Source organism: Eleutherodactylus coqui, chromosome 6, assembly GCF_035609145.1.
Source record: "Eleutherodactylus coqui strain aEleCoq1 chromosome 6, aEleCoq1.hap1, whole genome shotgun sequence".
Lineage (NCBI taxonomy): Eukaryota > Metazoa > Chordata > Amphibia > Anura > Eleutherodactylidae > Eleutherodactylus > Eleutherodactylus coqui.
This window is the reverse complement of record NC_089842.1, coordinates 198,486,016-198,505,933: the sequence shown is the minus strand read 5'-3', so window position 1 is coordinate 198,505,933 and position 19,918 is coordinate 198,486,016. Positions and strand designations below refer to the sequence as shown.

At 40.8% G+C, this 19,918-nt stretch overlaps 1 protein-coding gene across 1 annotated transcript; it reads left to right on the top strand.

The window, feature by feature from the left end:
- The first annotated feature begins 4,039 nt into the window (after positions 1–4,039).
- On the top strand, positions 4,040–18,488 carry LOC136571804 (REST corepressor 3-like). The gene is made up of 13 exons (XM_066572432.1): positions 4,040–4,148; positions 4,440–4,514; positions 4,715–4,767; positions 4,870–5,031; positions 5,526–5,611; positions 5,729–5,818; positions 12,219–12,283; positions 16,808–16,882; positions 17,083–17,135; positions 17,238–17,399; positions 17,897–17,982; positions 18,100–18,142; positions 18,333–18,488. Exons 1-13 carry the CDS (start codon positions 4,040–4,042, stop codon positions 18,486–18,488), a joined length of 1,215 nt encoding a protein of 404 aa, XP_066428529.1.
- The last annotated feature ends 1,430 nt before the right edge of the window (positions 18,489–19,918 follow it).

Genomic DNA, 19,918 nt, shown 5'->3' with positions numbered 1-19,918 from the left:
CTTTTCCCCCAAAATAAGACACTGTCTTATATTAATTTTTGCCCCAAAAAGGGCACAGTGTCTTATTTTCGGGGGTGGAGGGTTGGGGGGCTTATACTCACCTGATCCGCGGCATCCCGATGCTTCCCGATGGTCTCTGGTGGCGGCGCTGCGGTAAACTTCGTCCTCCTTGTCTCAAAGCTGAGCTTCTGCTAGTGATGGGGCTTTGAATACCCCACCTCCAGCAAAGTGAGCGCTGTGATTGGCTAATCGAGCGCCAGCAGTGAATGACAGCCGGCGCTCGATAAGGCAATCACAGCCATTCAAGTGAATGACATCACTGAATGGCTGTAATTGGCTCATCGAGGGCCAAACTATTGAGGTAGGACCTATTTTCAGAGAAACGCAGTATCAGTGCTGCAAAAATGAGGCTTCCACGGGTTGAGCAGCACACAATAAAATCACCATATGCAATGGCAAACATTGGCTAGGGTGGTTTTCGAGCAACAGAAGCATGTTCACTGGAGTCATGAATCATGTTTCACTATCAGTTTGATGAAAAGATCTGGGTTTGGTGGATGCTTGGAGAATATTACCTACCAGAATGCATGGTGTCTACAGTAAAATTAAAAATTCTGGAAAAACGATATGGGGCTGTAGTTCAGGTCTTGGGTTAGGCTTCTTATTTCCACTGAAAGGCAATGTTAATACCAGGGGCATAACTCTAGGGGATGTAGGGGATGCAAATGCACCAGGGCCCAGGAGCTTTACGGGGCCCATAAGGCCTCAGTTTTCCACATATGGAGCCCAGTACTATTAATAAAGCATTATAGTGGAGGGCCCTTGCATTGGGGCCCAGGAGCTTCAAGTTACGCCTTTAATTAGTACTATAGCATACAAAGACATTTTTCATAATTGTTTGCTTCAAACTTTGTGGCAAGAGATTGAGAGAGGACCCTTTTCTATTCCAACGTGACTGTGTCCCTTTGCACATATTAAGATCTGTAAAGACATTATTTAGCAAGTTTAGTCCTGATCTCAACCACATAGGACACCCTTATGATGAATTTGAATGCTGATTGCAATTCAGACGTTCTCCTCCGATACTAATGCCTCACCTCACAAATGTTCTTTTGGCTGAATGGGCATGAATTCCAACAGATACAACAGTAAAGTATTTTTGAAAGCTTTCCTATAAGACCCACAAGGGGGTAACGCAGCCGTAGTTTTGGAATTGGATTTCCAACAGGCATATATAGGTGCAATGGTTAGGTGCACAGATACTTTTGGCCATATTGTGTATACTTCAATATAAGTAGATTTGTAGATAATTGTAGGTTGACGAATTTAATAAGGAGTTGGAGCTCTGTTTGTTTCACATGGAGTCTGTTGTAACATGGATTTAAAGTATACTTTCAATATCACGCTTATACATATTTCAGTGTCTAAATTCAAGTTTCTTATCTAGAATAAAATAGTAAAATTAACAACTGTTTTACGCTGCCTACTGTACTTGCAGGTTGCACAGAGCAGGCTGTAACATCGATTGCTATTAAAAAAATGTATAAATTGTATAAATCGTGCTGACCCAGAGAATAATGTTATCACAATATTTATTTTGCACACTGAACACTATAAAAATGAAATCCAAAAATCAAATGGCAGAATTTCTTTTTTTCCCCCCTAATCCACCTAAAAAAATAATAAAAATTATACAATACATTATATGTACCCAAAAATGATGCCATTAAAAAAACAAGCCCTCATATGGCTATTTCAAGGGGAAAATGATGGCTCCTGGAATGTCACGATGGAAAAAAACTGAAAAAATAGTTGGTCATTGAAGTGCAAACAGGCTTCATCACTAAAGGGTTAAAAATACTCAGACAACCAATACACTCAAAAGAACATATATGTGCGCTATAAAACATACATAGGATTACCTAAATATCAGTTAAAATACTGCCAGGCTCCTCCTTAAGTAGGATTACCCGGCCTACCTGGTGTCACTCATCCAATAGTGAGTAGAAGCGACTGCCTGCAGTATTTTGACTGATATTTCAGTAATCCTATGTATGTTTTAGGGCTCAGTCACACGGGCGCATCGGCACCCGTACACCTGCGCCCATGTGACTGACAGTTAGAAGACGGCCGTACCTGAAGACGGCCGTCTCTCTCCAGCGCTGATGAAAGAACACATGACCGGCAATGAAGCCAGTCACATGTTCTTCCTCCCTGCGCTGCAGAGAGACGTCCGTCTTAACGAACGTCAGTCTGCTGGCTGCAGTAACACAGGCGATGCGCCCGTGGGACTGAGCCCATATAGCGCACATATATGTTCTTTTAAGTGTATTGTTTGCCTAATTTTAAATTATATCCAATAAAGTACTGCTTTTATAGGGGGTTTATTGCAGTGAGACATTGTATTGTCGGCCTCCCAATACTGTATCTATTGTGCAGTGATAGTGTCGTAGAAGATACAACTGGCAGTGGCCTAGTCCCCTCTACTCAATGTATGTAAAATATAAATTTAACTTGATTAACCCCTCCCTGCCACAGGACGTAAATATACATCCTGGCAGAGGGGTACTTAATGCAACAGAACGTACATTTACGTCCTGGGCATAGCGCTAGATCATAAGAGATTCGGCAGCGGGAGACGGCTGCCCACGCTGTTAACCCCTTCACTTCTGCAATCTATGTAGATCGCGATGAAATTGCAGAGAGCCCAGCGTGTTGCCATGGCAACAGGATGCCTGCTATAGGTGCCCTGCTTTGCCATAGCCTATTATTGCTAATACAAGCGATAAGGCATTGCAGAACAGAAGTCCTGCAATGCTTTATCAGAGCGATCATAGGTGCTATGGTGCAAGTCCCCCACAGGGACATAAAAAGGGTAAAAAAAAGATTAAAATAATGTAATAAAAATAAAAATGTAAAAAAAAAATTTAAAAAAAAACCTTTTTTGTGCCTTTTCTTATATTAGCATAATTAAAAAAAAAATTAAAATCCCACATATTTGGTATCGTTGTATCCATAACGACACGTACAATAAATTGAACATCCTGCATGGCAAAAAGCGTAAAAAAACCCCAATAAAAGTGATCCAAAAAGCTGTATGTACCTAAAGATGGTATCGATAAAAACTACAACTCATCTCTCAAAAAAAAGCCCTCACAGAGCTCCATGAAAAATAAAAAAGTAATAGACTTTGAATGCAGCGATTTTGAAAAAAATTATACTTTACAAAAAAGGGGGTTTTCATTGCAGAAAAATGTAAAAGCCTAAAAAAAATATGAGAATTCTGGTATCGTTATAATCATCCTGACCCCCAGAAAAAATGTATTGTGTCATTTATGCTGTGTGATTAACGCTGTAAACAAAATCTATGGCAGAATTAATGCGCTTTCTCTCCCTGCTATCATAAAAATATTAATAGAAGTTTTACAATACAGTCTTATGTACCCAAAATGGCACCCATAAAAACTAGCCCTTATACGGCCGCGTCGACAGAAAAATGGAGATGAAAATCTGCCAAAAATCGTTGCGTCCTTATGCCCAAAATAGGCCGTGTCCTTAAGGGGTTAAAGATGCAGTTGTAGAAAATAGAATTTGATTCATGTTTTGATTGGATTAGATATCCTTATCCACAAGTAGTAATGCCGTGTGATGGCTGAGCCTGGCAGAGCTATGCTGCTTCTGTAACTCCCATAGAAGTCAATGCAAGTTATGCTGTTTCCGTAACTTAAGAGTATCACAAACAGTGTAGCTCGCTGTGATATGTAGTTTGCGTAACTTCCTTTGACTTCAGATACTAAAACAGTCTAGTCAAGTGCGCTAAACTGTTTCCATAATGGTAACACACCTCGCCACCTTGTAATGGCCAGGTCCAAAAGTAGAGATAGATGTAGGCCTCACCTGTGTAAGCCACACCTATCTGACTTTTATGGCGCAACCTATAAATCTGCCATAATAGTCTCATATTGAAATGCCTAGGGCCTGGTCATTAAAGGGCTAAGCATGACAGTGTCCTCGCAGGCTGCAACGACAAGGCTGCGCGATGACATCACAACAAGACGTCGCCCAGCAACGACCTTCCTTCACAGCAATCCACTGCCCAGCAGACAGACATTGCTATTTACCTGAAGAGAAGATGCTGCGTCTTCCCGGTAGGAACCTCTGGTCTTCTGCACGGGGCAGGAATTGCTTTATGTCTATATGATATACCTAGATATGTGATGAGTCATAGTGGGCAGCTGTAATAGTGCAGTATGGATGCCAGAGAGGGAGTAATCTGGGGGGAACTAGTGGCCCCCAGGAATCAGGAGCCCATGTACTTGTCCCCTTTTATCGCTAGCACATTATCCATTTAAGATCTTTGTGTCTTTAAGTTTTTTAGCAGAAAAAGTTAAATGAATCCAAAACTTTCCAGATTTTAAATAGATTTTTGTGTTTTGCAGAATTAGGTGAAACCTCCGAGGAGCCCCAAAGCGTCTTGCTTTGGTCTCCAGACCACAACATACCTGATGAGACATGTAAGTATCTAATCTTGCCACAAATATGTACAACTTACAGCAGAGCTGACCTTTTCCCATGTAGCCGAGTTCAGTTGAGTTTGTCAGTTGGTTTCACCTGACGTGACATGAACTGATCCCATCATGCGGCACATGCCGGATAGTGGAAGCACATGTATAGAATGGCATGTAAAGTAACTCAGCCTCTCTTTGTTTTTCAGTGGATGAATATATTAATGTTGCCAAGGACACCTATGGCTACAATGAGGAGCAGGTAAGTCACATAGGTTCACCAGTCATCAGGGTGGGTGCCATGTGTTCCCCCTATAATCAGGGCTGTTTCCTTATATAACACTATATGATCCTTCTCTTGCAGGCTCTTGGATTACTGCTGCATCACGGCTATAACATAGAAGAAGCTGTGGCCGACATGCCGAACTTCATGCCCGTTAAAAAAATATGGACTGAAGATGAGAAAAAAAAATTTGAATTCGGTTTTAAGAGCTATGGCAAGCAGTTCCGACTAATCCAGAGAATGGTAAGAACTGAGTGGTGGAGGAGGGCACTGGTATATACTGGTATGTCACTTTTATTTACTGGTATGAACTGGTATTTCACTGTTATTTACTTGTATGTACTGGTATATACTTGTATCTCACTGTTATTTACTGGCATGTTACTGGTGTATACTAATTCACGACTGGTATATACAGGTATGTGACTGGTATATTCTGATATATGACTGGTATATACCAATATTTGATTGGTATATAACTAGTATATAGTAATACTGTGCATGACTGGTGTATACTAGTGTGTGTATATACAAATATGGGACTTGTTTATAATTTATGACTAGTATATACTAATATATGACTGGTGACTACTGTGATTGGGATATACTGGTATATGACTAGCCCATACTGGTACGGAACTGGTATACGCACATATAAGGCTGTATGACTGGTATATATTGGGTGAGCTATAATATAATTTATAATGCTAATAACTAAATCTCCTCAACTTTTGCAGCTCCCGCAGAAATCCATTCCGGATGTTGTTGAATTTTATTATAAATGGAAAAAGACAAGACCCGACAGAAAAAGACCAGCCAGAAGGTAGATGTCCTGTAATTATAGTCTCCTCTCCACGCACCCCGACGTCTCCCTCAGTCTTATCCTCGGACCCCAGAAAGTTCATCTTAGTTTTCTCACTGATGTTTTCTCTTCTTGCAGTGATGACCTTGATGAGACACCTGAGAAAAGGCTCAAACAAGAAGTGAGTAGTGAAGGATGGGTCCCACCAGGGGGCGCTGCTCCTCAGGGGTCAGTTCACATAACATCACAGTAAAGGTAGCATTGGCACAGAGACACTATAGTGACAGATATTCCTGGTGACCAACATCTCATAGAGTATTATGTTAAACTGAGAAGAATGAGAGATTAATTATATTTTTATATTTTGGCAGGACTTGGAAATCTACACCACAGTCCCTGAAGAGTCTAAGCCACCAAAAAAGAAAAGAGCAGCACGCAAGTCAACAAAAAAAAAATGCAAAGAAGACCGATAAGACTGCGGAGACCACCATCAATGAGAGCTGCCAGCCAAATCAAGACATCCCTTAAATCATCTGCCCCATAATTTTTCCATTTCTACCTGTTCTATATAGTTAGTTAGTTAGATTTGTAGTTACATAAGATAGATAGTTGAGAACCTCTGCCAATAATATTTCCACCTATATTTACCATCTACCACCTGAATGTACCACCCGTGCCTGAATACATCATCTGCCATCCGAATAGAACACCTATGCCTGTATATACCATCTGCCGTCCGAATATAACACCTATGCCTGAAAATACCACCTCACCTGTCATCTAAAGTTACGACCTGCCGCCTAACTTCACAGCCTGCCGCCATCAAAGTCTAAAAAGCTGCCGCCTGTTACATAGATACTTATTTAAATTTGTAGTCACATAATATAGATAGGATAGATAGATAGATAGATAGATAGATAGATAGATAGATAGATAGATAGATAGATAGATAGATAGATAGATAGATAGACAGGGTAGGATAGATAGTTAGATAAGTAGTTAGGTAGGTAGTTATGTAAATATGTATGTAAATATGTACACATGTAAATATGTATATATGTAAATATGTAAATATGTACACATGTAAATATGAATATATGTAAATATGTACACATGTAAATATGTAAACATGTAAATATGAATATATGTAAATATGTAAATATATTTACTTAAAAAAACAAATGACTGGTCTCATTTATGATGGTAGAAGATGTTGCTGTTCCGTATAATCAGTGGTTCATGTTCTCCTATTGAGTAGAACTGTCCTTAGAATGACTAGTGCCTGTACAATACCATCCACTGGAGCACCAATTTCGGAAAACACTGAAGGGGTGTTCCTATCTCAGCCAAGAATAACTGAGATGGGAACAAAAGTGATCAAAAAGTGGCCAAAACAGTGTAGCTCATTTTACTATTCGCAAATCGCAAATTATTCTTGAGGTTTTTGTTGCCTTAAAGGGCTTTCCCAGCATAGTAAGCGGTTCTACAATATGCCATTATTACTACCTGGACCCCCACCCATCCTGGAGTTGCTTATAGAATATTTTAACACAGGCCGCCAGTTGGCCCAGCAATCGCTTAAAAGAGTAATTACGGGTGACTGTCATCCCATGTAAACACGGGACCTGACAGGGCGGGTAAGCGAGAATCACTCACTTGTTGGAGTCGCTGTTTTTTAGCTCACCTAAACCAAGCGACTGTTGGCCCAATGAAACAAGCAGTCCTTCATCTATGAACAACTGCCTGTTTTGATAGAATGGAGGCGGGCGACTGGAAGTGGGGCCCACGATACAGCAGCCAGAGGGGGGCCATTTAGTCCTGACCCCTAACACATGGGTACCACAGCAGTTGCGTATTCTGCTGCCATTGACGGAGGCCACTGCTCAATGGAATACAACAGCCTTTGTGGAAATATAAAGTGTATGAAGACTTCTTCAATAAATAAATACTTTACAATGGCCTAATTTTATTATGCAATTGTAACCCTAACCCTTTCATGAGGAGCAAACATCTTAAAGGGATACTGACATCAGGTTTAACCCTTCTAATCCATCTACATAATAGGAATGAGTTCTCATGAGTAATCCTAACATGTACCTACTAACCTCACAGACCTCTAGAAATCAAGTTTTTAAAATTCTGTGCTGTATGCAAATCAAGCGTTAACAGTTCGGTGAGCGTAGCCAGACCGCCCGTGTCTCCTGTCCATAATCTTCTACGTGAACCAGTCCCATGGATGATGTCCCTACACCATCTACAAACAGTGGAAGAAACTGATGTCCCGCAGCTCAGAGCGGGACTGGCGCATCCGCAGTTTGTCATGCCCAGTTATGGGCAGGCGCATCAGGACCCTCTGCAGTTTATTAGACAATGTAATGGCCCTGGACCTGGCTGTCTGCTGTTATAGCCCATCCATGCTAAGAAATGACAAGTTATGTGTTCAGACACAATAACTGCGGCACCAGTGTTGTATTTGGTTGCAATTTCCTTGACTGTGCCGAACAATTCCTGACATCCTCCTCTGACCCCAGCGATGAGTTGTTTACATTCACAAATCTCCTTTCACTGAATGTCTTTCCTCGTTCACACCATTAAATGAGAAATCCCCAAAGGGTTGGCAGTGTATGAATCCTAGTCTAGTACCGATGACCATGCCTTGCTAGAAGTCACTCAGATTGATGGATCCTATACAATATGGATTCATACTGAAACTGATCCACAGAAAAGTGATTCTTTTCTGTTCTTCTTGGTCTTGGCTCTAATTTCTACACAGGGAAGCTCTAATTGTGAAAGGTACTTTTCCTGTTAGAAGTGGGAAGTAACTTTTTGATTACGTCATGTGATTTTGTTTCTTATTGGTTATATTCTTACTATATACATTCAGTTTAGTAATGGTGACAACTACGACTGAGGACTTTCGTCCGAAATGCGTCCACAGTGACTGGTTTTGGATATATGCTGATAGTGCTTATAATTGTTTGAATAATGATTGGAAATGTTTTATTTATTTTGTGCTTGGTTGATACTATTGTTGTTAGTGAATATCATTACCATACTATTACTGAATAAAAACACTACACTAAAGATCACCATATAGTGACCAGATGATACAGTGACACAAGTACTGGTTTTACATAGGCACTCTGCAGACAATAGGAGATGTCCTATGTTTCACAGCGCTTTTTAACGCAACCCACCATTGTTATGGGTAATGAGGTGTGTCTAAAAGCACTAAAATATGCAAAAATAGAACAGACAGCGCTCCGAAATTGCAGCGTTAGAAATGCCGCTTTCGAGCGCATACCTGCGAAGCCCCATTGAAATCAATGGCGGTGTTGCACCGCGGTTAGCGCTGTACTCTGGACTCCATGCTAATTATGGTAAAAGGTGGTGTGTGTGAGAGTGGCCTTACACTGCTATGACACAATTATTATCATAATAATGTTTATTCATATAGCACTAATATATTCTGCAATACTTCACAATTAGGCCTTAGTCAGACGGGCGTTTTTTCGCGCGATTTGCGGATCGCATGACGGATGCGCATCCGCAAATCGCGTGACCGGTGCGCGGAAGTCGCCCGCAAATCGCCCGAAAATCTGCTCCTAGCCGCGTTTCATTAGAAACGGGCCAGAGCTGTCCAGCGCATTGCATTCAATGGAGACGGCAATAGAGCCGCCTCCATTTAAAGCAATGCGCTGCGGGCGAGCCCGGGATGAATTGTCGGTAAGGGCTTAAATATATAAGCCCTTCCCTGCAATTCATCCAGAAATGTGTAAAAATAAAAAAAAATTGTATACTCACCTTCTGCCGGCAGCCGGAGCTCCGCGCGGCCGTCCTGCAGTGGGTGTGAAGGGGGTGTGAGTCAGACCTGCCCCCTGATTGGCTCAGCGCTGAGCCAATCAGAGGCATGCCTCACTCACACCCATTCATGAATTCATGAATGGATGTGAGTCAGACCTGCCCCTGATTGGCTCAGCGCTGAGAGGCAGCAGTCACTCACCCATTCATGAATTCATGAATGGGTGTGTGAGTGAAACCGGCCTCTGATTGGTCAGGGCTGTGACCAATCAGAGGCAGATCATTCAGCAGGCAGGGATTTTAAAGCCCCGCCGGCTGAATAGTGCCGAGAAGCAGTTCAGGAGAACTGACAGCGGCCGCGGCTGGACTAGAATGAATTGCAGGGAAGGGCTTATATATTTAACCCCTTCCCGACAATTCACTCCGCGCACGCCGGCAGCCCATTGCTTTCAATGGAGCGGCTGTATTGCCGCTCCATTGAATTCAATGGGCAAACATCGTTCTTCTCTGCCACAGCTGTTACAGCTGTGGCAGAGAAGAATAATTTGTCTTCTATATGTTCTCAATGGGGTCGGCGCTGCTGCCGTCGGCCCCATTGAGCGCATATACAGAAGAGAACAGGAATCGCAGATCGCAGATAGGTGCGATCTGCGATTTTTTGTTCTATAATTTATCGGACGAGTGCATAAAAAGCGCTCATGTGTCCGATACCATTGCAAAGCAATGGTTTTATAAAATCGCCTGATGCATGCGCATGCGCAAATCGCGCGAAAAAACGCCCGTCTGGCTAAGGCCTAAGGAAAATAATATTATGAATGGGGCGTGCGTTCTCTCCATGTCTGTAGCAAGCGTTTGGCTTAGTCCTCCTACCTCTCCCTCTCTGTTGCCCGAATGGCACACATGCTACCAGTCTTCAAGGGTCATTTTCATAGAATAGTAAAGTTGGAAGGGACCTCCAGGGTCATCTGGTCCAACCCCCTGCTCAATGCAGGATTCACTAAATCATCCCAGACAGATGTTTGTCCAATTTCTGTTTGAAAACTTTCATTGAAGGAGAACTCACCACCTCCCATGGTAACCTGTTCCACTCATTGATCACCCTCACTGTCAGAAGTTTTTTCTAATATCTAATCTGTCATCTCCCTTTTAGTTTCATCCCATTGCTTCTAGTCTATCCTTATGCAAACAAGAACAGGGCTGATCCCTCTGCACTGTGACAACCCTTCAGATATTTGTAGACAGCTATTAAGTCTCCCTTCTTTTTGGCAAGCTAAACAAGCTATTTTACTTTCTCACAGTTGACATTAGCAGTATCAGAGAATGAGAGAAAGAGAGAGAGAGCTAGAGAAGCAAAATGCCAAAACAATAATATTTTACCTAAACAGGGAAAAGTTGTGTGTCTGTAAAGACAACCTGGTAGTTAATAAGATGCTGTGATTACAGCAGCCTCAGCATTGATTCATATAGTGTGTAGAAATATATTAAGATAGAAGATGAGACAAGGTAAGTGTAATATGCGCTAACAGACTTGTAATACAGTGACCAAGCTGAAGCTTTGCTTGACAAATAATAAAAAGATACAGAAGACGTCTGCAGCACTAGCTGAACTTTGTAGAGGGAAGAACTTTTTAAATGTGAAAAATCTGTCCACCCAAGGATATGGTTAGGTGGAAAAATCCACTTACATTTCAATTTGGCTTGTATTGAACTTTATAGACTCCATAGTTAGATATAAGATGATCACAGCCCCTTAGGAATCTGAAAATATAATTTTATGGGGGAATTTCCTATTAATGAAACCCCAACCTCAAATCCAATGCATTGATGCCTTAGTGACAGCCTATTTTGGGCCTTAAGAACCAAGAGATTTTCATTGTCGCCATGCAAGAGCCATAACTTATTGACATAAGTGAATGAGGGTTTGTTTTATTGGGCCAAATTGTATATTTTAATGTGTTGTATAACTTTTATTAACATTTTTGGGGGAAGATGGAATCCCCCCACCCCCAGAAATTCCTTCATTGTTCTTGAGTTTTCCTTTTACGGTGTTCACCATTCAGTAAAAATAACATGATAACTTTCTGATCTTGAAAAACGATTACTGCAAAATCAAGTTGATATAAATTTTTTTCACTATTTTAGCACAAAAACATGCTTTTAAAGAAAAGCAATTGAATCTTCATTGCTGCATTTTAAGAACCATAACATTTTTATTTTTCTGGCAACAAAGCTATGTGAGGTCTTTTTTTTTTAGGAAGAGTTATAGTTTTTATTGGTACCAGTTTGAGGTACATGGGACTTTTTGATTGCCGTGTATTGCCTTTTTTAGTAGGTGAATGAAAGAAAAATAGCAATTCTGGCATTACTTTTTAAAATTATTTTTATGGCATTCACCGAGTAAAAAAAATATCAAAATATTTTCATTATGTGGGTTCTTATGGAAGCGGTAATACCTATTATGTGTTGATTTTAAAAAAATGATATTTTTTCCATTTAAAAAGGGTTTCCGTGGGGAAAAATGCATATATCTGTGTTTTTTTACATGACTTTGGTGATTTGCTAAGATTTTCACAAATTTTTCACAAATGAAAACCTTAGCGGAGCACCAGTCATATACAAAAATGCTCGAGTCGCCCATTGACTTCAATGGGGTTCGTTACTCGAAACGAACTCTCGAGCATCACTGAAAGTTCGACTCGAGTAACGAGCACCCAAGCATTTTGGTGCTCCCTCATCTCTACTGAAGAGCTCAGTGACATTAAAAGTGGCACTGTCACAGGATGCTAGCTTTGCCGTAAGCTACTTTGTGAATTCTCTGATCTTCCAGATCTGCCCGGGTAATCATAAATGGCATCATTGTAAAATCTGGGAGTTACAACAACTCAACCACAAGTAGGTAGACACGTAAGTCTAGCAGATGTTGAAATGTTCAACATTACCTCTGTTACATCGCTCACTGCAGAATTCAAAATTGCCTTCAAAAGTGATACGGCTTTTCCCCCAAAATAAGACACTGTCTTATATTAATTTTTGCCCCAAAAAGGGCACAGTGTCTTATTTTTTGGGGTGGAGGGTTGGGGGGCTTATACTCACCTGGTCCGCGGCATCCCGATGCCTCCCGATGGTCTCTGGTGGCGGCGCTGCGGTAAACTTCGTCCTCCTTGTCTCAAAGCTGAGCTTCCGCTGGTGATGGGGCTTTGAATACCCCACCTCCAGCAAAGTGAGCGCTGTGATTGGCTAATCGAGCGCCAGCAGTGAATGACAGCCGGCGCTCGATAAGGCAATCACAGCCATTCAAGTGAATGACATCACTGAATGGCTGTAATTGGCTCATCGAGGGCCAAACTATTGAGGTAGGACCTATTTTCAGAGAAACGCAGTATCAGTGCTGCAAAAATGAGGCTTCCACGGGTTGAGCAGCACACAATAAAATCACCATATGCAATGGCAAACATTGGCTAGGGTGGTTTTCGAGCAACAGAAGCATGTTCACTGGAGTCATGAATCATGTTTCACTATCAGTTTGATGAAAAGATCTGGGTTTGGTGGATGCTTGGAGAATATTACCTACCAGAATGCATGGTGTCTACAGTAAAATTAAAAATTCTGGAAAAACGATATGGGGCTGTAGTTCAGGTCTTGGGTTAGGCTTCTTATTTCCACTGAAAGGCAATGTTAATACCAGGGGCATAACTCTAGGGGATGTAGGGGATGCAAATGCACCAGGGCCCAGGAGCCTTACGGGGCCCATAAGGCCTCAGTTTTCCACATATGGAGCCCAGTACTATTAATAAAGCATTATAGTGGAGGGCCCTTGCATTGGGGCCCAGGAGCTTCAAGTTACGCCTTTAATTAGTACTATAGCATACAAAGACATTTTTCATAATTGTTTGCTTCAAACTTTGTGGCAAGAGATTGAGAGAGGACCCTTTTCTATTCCAACGTGACTGTGTCCCTTTGCACATATTAAGATCTGTAAAGACATTATTTAGCAAGTTTAGTCCTGATCTCAACCACATAGGACACCCTTATGATGAATTTGAATGCTGATTGCAATTCAGACGTTCTCCTCCGATACTAATGCCTCACCTCACAAATGTTCTTTTGGCTGAATGGGCATGAATTCCAACAGATACAACAGTAAAGTATTTTTGAAAGCTTTCCTATAAGACCCACAAGGGGGTAACGCAGCCGTAGTTTTGGAATTGGATTTCCAACAGGCATATATAGGTGCAATGGTTAGGTGCACAGATACTTTTGGCCATATTGTGTATACTTCAATATAAGTAGATTTGTAGATAATTGTAGGTTGACGAATTTAATAAGGAGTTGGAGCTCTGTTTGTTTCACATGGAGTCTGTTGTAACATGGATTTAAAGTATACTTTCAATATCACGCTTATACATATTTCAGTGTCTAAATTCAAGTTTCTTATCTAGAATAAAATAGTAAAATTAACAACTGTTTTACGCTGCCTACTGTACTTGCAGGTTGCACAGAGCAGGCTGTAACATCGATTGCTATTAAAAAAATGTATAAATTGTATAAATCGTGCTGACCCAGAGAATAATGTTATCACAATATTTATTTTGCACACTGAACACTATAAAAATGAAATCCAAAAATCAAATGGCAGAATTTCTTTTTTTCCCCCCTAATCCACCTAAAAAAATAATAAAAATTATACAATACATTATATGTACCCAAAAATGATGCCATTAAAAAAACAAGCCCTCATATGGCTATTTCAAGGGGAAAATGATGGCTCCTGGAATGTCACGATGGAAAAAAACTGAAAAAATAGTTGGTCATTGAAGTGCAAACAGGCTTCATCACTAAAGGGTTAAAAATACTCAGACAACCAATACACTCAAAAGAACATATATGTGCGCTATAAAACATACATAGGATTACCTAAATATCAGTTAAAATACTGCCAGGCTCCTCCTTAAGTAGGATTACCCGGCCTACCTGGTGTCACTCATCCAATAGTGAGTAGAAGCGACTGCCTGCAGTATTTTGACTGATATTTCGGTAATCCTATGTATGTTTTAGGGCTCAGTCACACGGGCGCATCGGCACCCGTACACCTGCGCCCATGTGACTGACAGTTAGAAGACGGCCGTACCTGAAGACGGCCGTCTCTCTCCAGCGCTGATGAAAGAACACATGACCGGCAATGAAGCCGGTCACATATTCTTCCTCCCTGCGCTGCAGAGAGACGTCCGTCTTAACGAACGTCAGTCTGCTGGCTGCAGTAACACAGGCGATGCGCCCGTGGGACTGAGCCCATATAGCGCACATATATGTTCTTTTAAGTGTATTGTTTGCCTAATTTTAAATTATATCCAATAAAGTACTGCTTTTATAGGGGGTTTATTGCAGTGAGACATTGTATTGTCGGCCTCCCAATACTGTATCTATTGTGCAGTGATAGTGTCGTAGAAGATACAACTGGCAGTGGCCTAGTCCCCTCTACTCAATGTATGTAAAATATAAATTTAACTTGATTAACCCCTTCCTGCCACAGGACGTAAATATACATCCTGGCAGAGGGGTACTTAATGCAACAGAACGTACATTTACGTCCTGGGCATAGCGCTAGATCATAAGAGATTTGGCAGCGGGAGACGGCTGCCCACGCTGTTAATCCCTTCACTTCTGCAATCTATGTAGATCGCGATGAAATTGCAGAGAGCCCAGCGTGTTGCCATGGCAACAGGATGCCTGCTATAGGTGCCCTGCTTTGCCATAGCCTATTATTGCTAATACAAGCGATAAGGCATTGCAGAACAGAAGTCCTGCAATGCTTTATCAGAGCGATCATAGGTGCTATGGTGCAAGTCCCCCACAAGGACATAAAAAGTGTAAAAAAAAGATTAAAATAATGTAATAAAAAATAAAAATGTAAAAAAAAAGTAAAAAACCCCCTTTTTTGTGCCTTTTCTTATATTAGCATAATTAAAAAAAAAAATTAAAATCCCACATATTTGGTATCGTTGTATCCATAACGACGCGTACAATAAATTGAACATCCTGCACGGCAAAAAGCGTAAAAAAAACCCCAATAAAAGTGATCCAAAAAGCCGTATGTACCTAAAGATGGTATCGATAAAAACAACAACTCATCTCGCAAAAAAAAAGCCCTCACAGAGCTCCATGCATGGAAAAATAAAAAAGTTATAGGACTTTGAATGCAGCGATTTTGAAAAAAATTATACTTTACAAAAAAAGGGGTTTTCATTGCAGAAAAATGTAAAAGCCTAAAAAAAATATGAGAATTCTGGTATCGTTATAATCGTCCTGACCCCCAGAAAAAATGTATTGTGTCATTTATGCTGTGTGATTAACGCTGTAAAAAAAATCTATGGCAGAATTGATGCGCTTTCTCTCCCTGCTATCATAAAAAAAATTAATAGAAGTTTTACAATACAGTCTTATGTACCCAAAATGGCACCCATAAAAATTAGCCCTTATACGGCCGCGTCGACAGAAAAATGGAGATGAAAATCTGCCAAAAATCGCTGCGTCCTTATGCCCAAAATAGGCCGTGTCCTTAAGGGGTTAAAGATGCAGTTGTAGAAAATAGAATTTGATTCATGTTTTGATTGGATTAGATATCCTTATCCACAAGTAGTAATGCCGTGTGATGGCTGAGCCTGGCAGAGCTATGCTGCTTCTGTAACTCCCATAGAAGTCAATGCAAGTTATGCTGTTTCCGTAACTTAAGAGTATCACAAACAGTGTAGCTCGCTGTGATATGTAGTTTGTGTAACTTCCTTTGACTTCAGATACTAAAACAGTCTAGTCAAGTGCGCTAAACTGTTTCCATAATGGTAACACACGTCGCCACCTTGTAATGGCCAGGTCCAAAAGTAGAGATAGATGTAGGCCTCAACTCTGTAAGCCACACCTATCTGACTTTTATGGCGGAACCTATAAATCTGCCATAATAGTCTCATATTGAAATGCCTAGGGCCTGGTCATTAAAGGGTTAAGCATGACAAGGCTGCGCGATGACATCACAACAAGACGTCGCCCAGCAACGACCTTCCTTCACAGCAATCCACTGCCCAGCAGACAGACATTGCCGTTTACCTAGAGCGAAGATGCTGCGCCTTCCCGGTAGGAACCTCTGGTCTTCTGCACGGGGCAGGAATTGCTTTATGTCTATATGATATACCTAGATATGTGATGAGTCGTAGCGGGTATCTGTAATAGTGCAGTATGGATGCCAGAGAGGGAGTAATCTGGGGTGAACTAGTGGCCCCCAGGAATCAGGAGCCCATGTACTTGTCCCCTTTTATCGCTAACACTTTATCCCTTTAAGATCTTTGTGTTTTTAACTTTTTTAGCAGAAAAAGTTAAATGAATCCAAAACTTTCCAGATTTTAAATAGATTTTTGTGTTTTGCAGAATTAGGTGAAACCTCCGAGGAGCCCCAAAGCGTCTTGCTTTGGTCTCCAGACCACAACATACCTGATGATACATGTAAGTATCTAATCTTGCCACATATATGTACAACTTACAGCAGAGCTGACTTTTTCCCATGTAGGAGAGTTCAGTTGAGTTTGTCAGTTGGTTTCACCTGACGTGACATGAACTGATCCCATCATGCGGCACATGCCGGATAGTGGAAGCACATGTATAGAATGGCATGTAAAGTAACTCAGCCTCTCCTTGTTTTTCAGTGGATGAATATATTAATGTTGCAAAAGACAACTATGGCTACAATGAGGAGCAGGTAAGTCACATAGGTTCACCAGTCATCAGGGTGGGTGCCATGTGTTCCCCCTATAATCAGGGGTGTTTCCTTATATAACACTATATGATCCTTCCCTTGCAGGCTCTTGGATTACTGCTGCATCACGGCTATAACATAGAAGAAGCTGTGGCCGACATGCCGAACTTCATGCCCGTCAAAAAAATATGGACTGAAGAGGAGATAAAAAAATTTGAATTCGGTTTTAAGAGCTATGGCAAGCAGTTCCGACTTATCCAGAGAATGGTAAGAACTGAGCGGTGGAGGAGGGCATTGGTATATACTGGTATGTCACTTTTATTTACTGGTATGTACTGGTATTTCACTGTTATTTACTTGTATGTACTGGTATATACTTGTATCTTACTGTTATTTACTGGCATGTTACTGGTGTATACTAATTCACGACTGGTATATACAGGTATGTGACTGGTATATTCTGATATATGACTGGTATATACCAATATTTGATTGGTATATAACTAGTATATAGTAATACTGTGCATGACTGGTGTATACTAGTGTGTGTATATACAAATATGTGACTTGTTTATAATTTATGACTAGTATATACTAATATATGACTGGTGACTACTGTGATTGGGATATACTGGTATATGACTATCCCATTCTGGTACGGAACTGGTATACGCACATATAAGGCTGTATGACTGGTATATATTGGGTGACCTATAATATAATTTATAATGCTAATAACTAAATCTTCTCCTCAACTTTTGCAGCTCCCGCAGAAATCCATTCCGGATGTTGTTGAATTTTATTATAAATGGAAAAAAACAAGACCCAACAGAAAAAGACCAGCCAGAAGGTAGATGTCCTGTAATTATAGTCTCCTCTCCACGCACCCCGACGTCTCCCTCAGTCTTATCCTCGGACCCCAGAAAGTTCATCTTAGTTTTCTCATTGATGTTTTCTCTTCTTGCAGTGATGACCTTGATGAGACACCAGAGAAAAGGCTCAAACAAGAAGTGAGTAGTGAAGGATGGGTCCCACCAGGGGGCGCTTCTCCTCAGGGGTCAGTTCACATAACATCACAGTAAAGGTAGCATTGGCACAGAGACACTATAGTGACAGATATTCCTGGTGACCAACATCTCATAGAGTATTATGTTAAACTGAGAAGAATGAGGGATTAATTATATTTTTATATTTTGACAGGACTTGGAAATCTACACCACAGTCCCTGAAGAGCCTAAGCCACCAAAGAAGAAAAGAGCAGCACGCAAGTCAACAAAAAAAAATGCAAAGAAGACCGATAAGACTGCGGAGACCACCATCAATGAGAGCTGCCAGCCAAATCAAGACATCACTTAAATCATCTGCCCCATAATTTTTCCATTTCTACCTGTTCTATATAGTTAGTTAGTTAGATTTGTAGTTACATAAGATAGATCGTTTAGAACCTCTGCCAATAATATTTCCACCTATATTTACCATCTACCACCTGAATGTACCACCCGTGCCTGAATACATCATCTGCCATCCGAATAGAACACCTATGCCTGTATATACCATCTGCTATCCGAATATAACACCTATGCCTGAAAATACCACCTCACCTGTCATCTAAAGTTACGACCTGCCGCCTAACTTCACAGCCTGCCGCCATCAAAGTCTAAAAAGCTGCCGCCTGTTACATAGATACTTATTTAAATTTGTAGTCACATAATATAGATAGGATAGATAGATAGAGAGATAGATAGATAGATAGATAGATAGATAGATAGATGGACAGGGTAGGATAGATAGGTTAGATAAGTAGTTAGGTAGGTAGTTATGTAAATATGTATATATGTAAATATGTACACATGTAAATATGTATATATGTAAATATGTAAACATGTAAACATGTAAATATGTATATATGTAAATATGTACACATGTAAATATGTAAACATGTAAATATGAATATATGTAAATATGTAAATATATTTACTTAAAAAAACAAATGACTGGTCTCATTTATGATGGTAGAAGATGTTGCTGTTCCGTATAATCAGTGGTTCATGTTCTCCTATTGAGTAGAACTGTCCTTAGAATGACTAGTGCCTGTACAATACCATCCACTGGAGCACCAATTTCGGAAAACACTGAAGGGGTGTTCCTATCTCAGCCCAGAATACCTGAGATGGGAACAAAAGTGATCAAAAAGTGGCCAAAATAGTGAAGCTCATTTTACTATTCGCAAATCACAAATTATTCTTGAGGTTTTTGTTGCCTTAAAGGGCTTTCCCATAGTAAGCGGTTCTACAATATCCCATCATTACTACCTGGACCCCCACCCATCCTGGAGTTGCTTATAAAATATTTTAACACAGGCCGCCAGTTGGCCCAGCAATCGCTTAAAAGAGTAATTACGGGTGACTGTCATCCCATGTAAACACGGGACCTGAAAGGGCGGGTAAGCGAGAATCACTCACTTGTTGGAGTCGCTGTTTTTTAGCTCACCTAAACCAAGCGACTGTTGGCCCAATGAAACAAGCAGTCCTTCATCTATGATAGAATGGAGGCGGGCGACTGGAAGTGGGGCCCACGATACAGCAGCCAGAGGGGGGCCATTTAGTCCTGACCCCTAACACATGGGTACCACAGCAGTTGCGTATTCTGCTGCCATTGACGGAGGCTACTGCTCAATGGAAGACAACAGCCTTTGTGGAAATATAAAGTGTATGAAGACTTCTTCAATAAATAAATACTTTACAATGGCCTAATTTTATTATGCAATTGTAACCCTAACCCTTTCA